At 41.1% G+C, this 6,455-nt stretch overlaps 1 protein-coding gene across 4 annotated transcripts in view; it reads right to left on the bottom strand.

The window, feature by feature from the left end:
* Positions 1-2,562: 2,562 nt before the first annotated feature.
* The window catches only part of LOC145464983 (D(1) dopamine receptor-like), a 39,754-nt gene continuing 35,861 nt past the window's right edge, over positions 2,563-6,455 (bottom strand). For all 4 annotated transcript variants that reach the window (XM_081448796.1, XM_081448795.1, XM_081448797.1 and 1 more), the window contains one exon: positions 2,563-5,026. In XM_081448796.1, the coding sequence (XP_081304922.1) occupies positions 3,429-4,592 (1,164 nt within the window). In that variant the 5' untranslated portion in view covers positions 4,593-5,026 and the 3' untranslated portion in view covers positions 2,563-3,428. The remainder of the gene's footprint in view (positions 5,027-6,455) is intronic.

Genomic DNA, 6,455 nt, shown 5'->3' with positions numbered 1-6,455 from the left:
TGCACTAAATACGATGTAAATAATCTTGGTACTAGGTTTCTGTCCATTTGTTACTCGAAATTCTGGTGGATTCCGTCTTAATTATTTAGGTCGACCCGAATTGGTACAGTCGAACCTGTATACAATGGTTACCTTCGGGATTTGAGGAACTGGCCGCTTAAGGGCCTCTTCATATGAGCCCGGTCAACCGGGCTTGTGGCTCGGTTTCCGAGATCTGGCTTCGCCACTCTTTCCTTCGTAAGAGTGTCGACGGGTTCATATGAGAAGCAGGGCTGGCCCGATTACCGAGATCTCGGTTTTTGCGACCGATATCTCGGTAACCGGGATGAAAATTTTCCCATAGGAACACTCCAGCCCAGGTAACCGGGACGAAACTTTATAGACAAAATAGCTTCGCTTTCGCAACATAGCGGCCAAAAGGGCATAAGTTTTGTCTTGTATGTATTTACACTTTAGGAGTATGCGAATTAGCTTTATTGGTAAGTTACAAGAGTTCACAAAGCTACGACAGCCGCGAACGATACAAGTTTATGTTCCACCATTTTGGTTGTGTTTCTTGGATTTCATCCCGGTAGGCCGGACTGGAATTTCCCATATAAACAGACAACAAAATTCGTCCCGGTAACCAAGCTAAGCCAGCCCGGCTACCAGGCTTATATGAAGAGGCCCTAATACAGGTGGCCGCTTAATTAATGCAGGATCACTAAAAATACTCACTAAGCGTGGTCTAATGTCAATTTTAAGGAGCTACTTGACTCACCTTCAAGCGTTGCCATAGCGATGCACGCGTTGCTTTATATAGCACCTTAATTATCGTAATTACGTCTCTAAGGACCACAATTGGTTAACACGTTACTGAATGAAATAGACCCTTGGTTCCTTGTCCGCTTATGCTGACTCCTTGCTAATGGATCATTATCACGGATTTAGCGACAAGCTTTTAACACTCTACCGGATGCTTTCAATTTTGCTGTGGAAACAGAAGCGACAATGACAAACAACAAAGGACCTTTATCACTGAATCAATATCTTTAGTCCTTTTGTCAGTTGGTTGACGACAACACACGTAGGGTTCTTCTGAAAGTAGTTTTAGTTCAAAGCGAGGTTTCAGTGTTAAAATTTGAGCAGTCCTTTCTTAGTTTAAACATCGTTGAGCGAGTTGCGCGAAAAACTGAGAGACCGGCGTAATTGGCCCTGCGTGCACAATCCCTGGGGGTAGGTAGACGATATCACCGTGTTCCTGCATCGCTAGAGAAGCAACAAACAAACAAAGATTTTATGTTTTGCTTTACCTCTATCGTGTGATATTGCCGTCAGTTTTAAAGGGTTACCGTACATAGAAAACGGCTGCTAAAAAAAGTCAAAATTGAATGAAAAGATAAATGGATTAGAACGGTATTCACTGCTTGTGCTTGGTCCCATCCCGGCTTCGCATGATCCCGGCTGTGATCCTCAATTGCTTACTGCTGTGTCCATTTACATGGTCACGAATATCATATAGTCAAGTAACAGTGCTGAGATTATTTCATGTTCCGTTTTCAGAAGGATTGTTTAAGAGTCTGATGTAATCGTGTTTCATTGGTTTTAAAGTCGCTTATAACAATCAGTGTGAATCAAACCTCGGCGCGGCGCGCTTTTCACAGACTAACTGATCAGACACAATTTTCACATATACAGTGGAACCCCGTTCATCCGGTCACCAATGGGTCACAAAAATCTTGCCGTATTAACGGGGGTGGCCGTATTAAAGGAATTCTTTAAATAAGAAAATGACTGACTGTGCTTTTGTTCGGGGCAGAATTAATTGCCCACCAGTGTTAACCGCGGGGGTTCTTGAAATGAGAAAATTACTTTTTCTGCCCACTATCGTCTCCCTCCTACCCCACCCCCTCCCAACAGAAAAATGGCTGTAACCTTACATTGTCTTTCAGAGATAGCATGTTTACATTTTGTCTCTGTTGTTCTATCTGCATGTGAAAGACATGGTTTGACATAAGGGAATTTGTTGCTGGTTCCGAACCACAAAAATCACTTCCTTCCCATCAAGTAAATCTGTTTATTCGTTATCAGCATTATCATTAGCAGCAGGTTTCGAGAGATCATGTAATCACCCTGTTTTGTAAAACCAATATTATTGGCAAAGCAACAACAAACGAAATAGCCTAATACCAACAACGATAATAGCAAAAAAAGAATTCAGCAAATAGCCTTTTGTAAGTATAATCCAAGCGCAAATAAATTTAAACACATGCTTGAAGTTCACTTGTGCTAAAAAAAAAAAAACCAGCAAATAGCCTTTAGTAAGTTTAATCTAAGTGCAAATAAATTGAAACACATGTTTGAAGTTCAGTTATGCAAAGTACTTTAATATAGATTACAACCAAGAAAATGTAAATTATGTTTCCTGGTTAAACTGACTAGTAAATATCATTTCGATCAACCGGTATTTTATTTTAGTTAGAATCACCTTTACGGGTTATATCTTGGGTGAGTTAAGTTAAATCTTTCTTAGATGCAACGTGATCAACACGCAAGGTAACCTAACTGCAATTTTGCGCTCTGGTTTTTGTTGTTGTTGTTGTTGTTGTGTTTGTTTATTTAATTTAATTTTCGCGCTCTGAAAGAAAGGCACGCCAGCAAGGCGACAACCGAAGCATCACTCAGTTAACGTTCAATTACGGTAGTGGAATGAAGTTAACTAAACGTGATGTTACCATATGGTTATACTACGTGTAATTATCTTATCCAGTCAACTTTTGCATACGATTCCTGGCTCGGTATCTTCCAGCAGTCTGGGACCACCGTGATAAAGTCGCTCCTGTCAGCATGGGGCATTCAACAAGATTAATAAAAGACTTTATCTGAGTGTCAAAGGGTATTTGGCTTTAAAAAAAAAAAAAAAGTGGGGACACCATTTGCACCTAGGACGCTGTATCTGTATTCCCAGACTGCAAGAAGTTATTTATAACCGATCGAAAGTCCTATTTACATTTTAAAACAATCTCATATGGACAGCATAGCAAGATCTTCTTGAAATTGTTCCGCTATAAGCATCAAGGTGCTCCTGCTTTATGTGGTACGCCATTTTATGAACCTATAACAAACCACGTTAGGAACGCAAAAGTTTTATACCTTTTTAATTAGTGTTCGATGAGCGAAACAATTCACTAAGTCTTCTTCTAGGTGCCAAGAATTTTTTCCGTGATCTCTGTCCATGATGCGTCAAAAGTTCAGTACGAATTCTTACAGGCGGCCTACTGATAACTTGGGCAAGTCAACTGCCTCGTGATGCGTCAAGCTTCGAGGTCAGGCCCTCGTCAAGCTTTATCTCCTTCAGTCCCAATTCCTTTAATTCTGAAGTAGACTTCTCCAAAATTAGAATCGTCGATCGTAAAAACTTAGGGTCAGTGTACGAGGCAGACGATTGTTTATACAGGCTTTGGTTCCTCCGCTGCTCCTGCTTCCTCCTCGCCATACACCTCGTGAAATTTAGTCTTCTTCGCAGTTCCGTTCTTCGTTAGCTTACCCTTAGGGCTTGCGTTAGTTACAGCAATGTTCATAGAATACTGAGACTCGTCAACGTTTGAATTGTTGTTAGATCTGGAGCATGAGCTACCAAATGTCCTCTGGAGTAATCGGCAGAATGCTGACCTGAAGTCCCTGTTAAACAAGGCGTATATAATTGGGTTCAAAGTGCTGTTGATTGTTGGCAGGACGTAATTGAACGTGCCACGCAACCCCAGGAGGGTCTGTTCAGAAAGTTGTTTTAACAATTCAAGTTTCCACAAACTGATCAGCAAAAGTGTGAAAAACGGGAACCAGCAGATGACAAATGCTCCAATGACAATGGCTAAAGTCTTCGCAGCCTTCACTTCTTTAACGATGTTTATGGAAAATCTTCGACCGCGTCTGTCTCGGTTAGAGGTGGGCTGTAAGGAGGCTACAGCTCTGGCTTGATTCATCGCCACACGGAAAACGAGTCCGTACATGATCAAAACAATCAGGAGTGGCACGTAAAAGTCCATGGTCGTGGCTACGGTGTAGAATATTTTGTCCTTTTTATGACATACATGATCGGTGAAGATGTGCTCTTCACCGAGGTTTGTCCAGTTGAACGAGGAGAGGCTCGCCCAGGCTACTGAGTAGGTCCACACCATTGCAATCATCACCCACCCAACTCTTGTAGTCATGAGGGAATGATACCTGAACGGGTGGACAATGGCGATGTACCGGTCTACAGAGATGGCTGCCAGGTTACAAATTGATGCACATGCACAGGTCAGATCTGTAAGGAGCCAAGTCCAACAGAGCGCAGTGTTAAGGCAATAGACACCATTGTGTAATGTTTGGTGGATTCGGAAGGGCACCAACAACACGGAAATCAATAGGTCGGACACGGCCAATGACACAATGAAGTAGTTGGTGACGGTGCGCAGTCTTCGATGGAGGTACACGACCAAGCACACCATGAAGTTTCCCAGGAATGTTACCACCATGATCAGGATCAGAAACGCTGTTTGCAAAATGAAGTCGCGTTGAATTTCTTGCTGACATCGATCCTGGGTTTGGTTCGTGCTGTTGCTCATTTTCATCGCAGTTATTTGAAAATCAGGACTGTGTGACGACGTCGGGTTAACCTTTACCCAAGTGAATTCTTCAATTACAGATTGTCTCTTAATAAGAGCTCACGTTTTCAATGATAGCAGAGAAGTACTGTTAAGGAATGGTGCTCAACAAAGGTGTGCTCAGTTCTACTCCGGACCGCTCGAGAGTCGTGTAAATGTCGTGTCTTGGTGTAAACACTGGGACGTAGATATGTTATCCAATGGTACAACTCGGCAGCTATTAACAAGCCACGCTGTCAGACTTCTGCACAAATACTAAGAAAAAACCTTCACTTTTGACGTCAAATGCTTTTAAGGTGAATAATTGTCCCCTTTGTGGTCACCTCAGTTTACATTTGAAGGATACCAGTCAGGTAGAACGCTTCAAAGCGACTCGCAGTTTGGGTTCGTCTCTTCGTTGCCTGCAAAACAAAGAGAAAATATAATGAGTTTGGCGATTCATAGACCCATATCAAGGATTTTAGCAATATGCGTCATCACAAGCATTGACAAAGTAAAGCTTCCTTGTGTTTGGACAACAAAAACGTTAATCCCTTTAAAATGTATCTTAATTAGGGTCTACCTGCTGCATGAATCGGCATTACTTGCTTCAAAACGAATGCGACTGAAAATTCAAAAGGGAATGCCTCCTGTGTTAAAAATCTTGGGTTTTAACGTAAAATACTAAGAAGAGAAGGAACAATTAGTAAGTGTCGTGAAAGGATGTCAAACCAGATAATGAAAGAATTCAATTAACACATTTGATGTTGTTTCTCACATGTACAATGAATTCATAAGCTTTGTCCCATTAAAATAATTTTGTATTGTCGTCAGGAGCATATCGTAAGGAACATGCAATGAATAATAATTATTTGATGCTAACATTAAATAGGTGATCCAGTTCTTTCAAATCTCTCAAGCAAAAAGTTCTCATATATTCATTACCAAGACCTTGTCAGCATTATAAAATTGCGGTCTGTCACATTGAAAGTTGCACACACAGTGTATGAGTTACTTCCATTTTGGATAAATGACCTCCCATTTGGAGCAACACTTGAATTTGATTAGCTGTTAAGCCTGCCACTGAGTTTTCAACGCGATTTCATACGGTTAAGTGGTTCTTAGTAAAGTCAGCCCAGAATAAAAAAACTCCCTTTCGCAAATAACAATCAAAATAAGTAAAATGCAGTGGATATGATCTATTAGGAGTTATACTTCGCGGTTAGCGGTATTCGGGCGCCAGCTGACAAGCAAGATATCACAAGGAAAGCCGACTCGGTAACTTGGCAAACAGAAGCTTTTATCAGTTCTATCTTGGAAGATAAAAAAAATTCATTTAATAGAGACGGATGTAAACGAAGTTTTCCTGGTGGCGAGAATTTCGCGTTTCGTATTCCCAAGAAATACACCCAGAGTATCAGAAATTTAAACTTATTTCTGTCATGTGGCTTGTGCCGCGTGTCCGTAATCACCATAAATTTCTCCAGGGTCTGCACTGGCTAATTGCGGCGACAACAGTTTCCATGGTAACCAAAATTAAGATGGCGCGCGAGAACGAATTTAATGACATGTATAAACCCTTTCCTTTTCGAAAGTAATACAATTTGTTTTTCTCTGAAATATCTTTGTCATCATCTTTGAGCTTTCTATTAGATGGGAGAACTTTCATTTCGAACAGAGAGAGAATTTTCGAGAAGAACGTGATTATGGTTGGGATCTGTCTTAATCCATGAATGAGTAATACTTAAACCATTGATAAGATGTATAAAAATAAGCAAACTCACTCGCCGTGACTGTTTTCATGCAAGGCAGCCACAACGAACCATTCAAAACTGGCAAGAGGACAAACTG

This window comes from Orbicella franksi, chromosome 13 (genome assembly GCF_964199315.1).
Source record: "Orbicella franksi chromosome 13, jaOrbFran1.1, whole genome shotgun sequence".
NCBI classification, from domain to species: Eukaryota; Metazoa; Cnidaria; class Anthozoa; order Scleractinia; family Merulinidae; genus Orbicella; species Orbicella franksi.
Note: the sequence above shows the minus strand (reverse complement) of the source record. Positions and strands in the feature narration are given on the sequence as shown.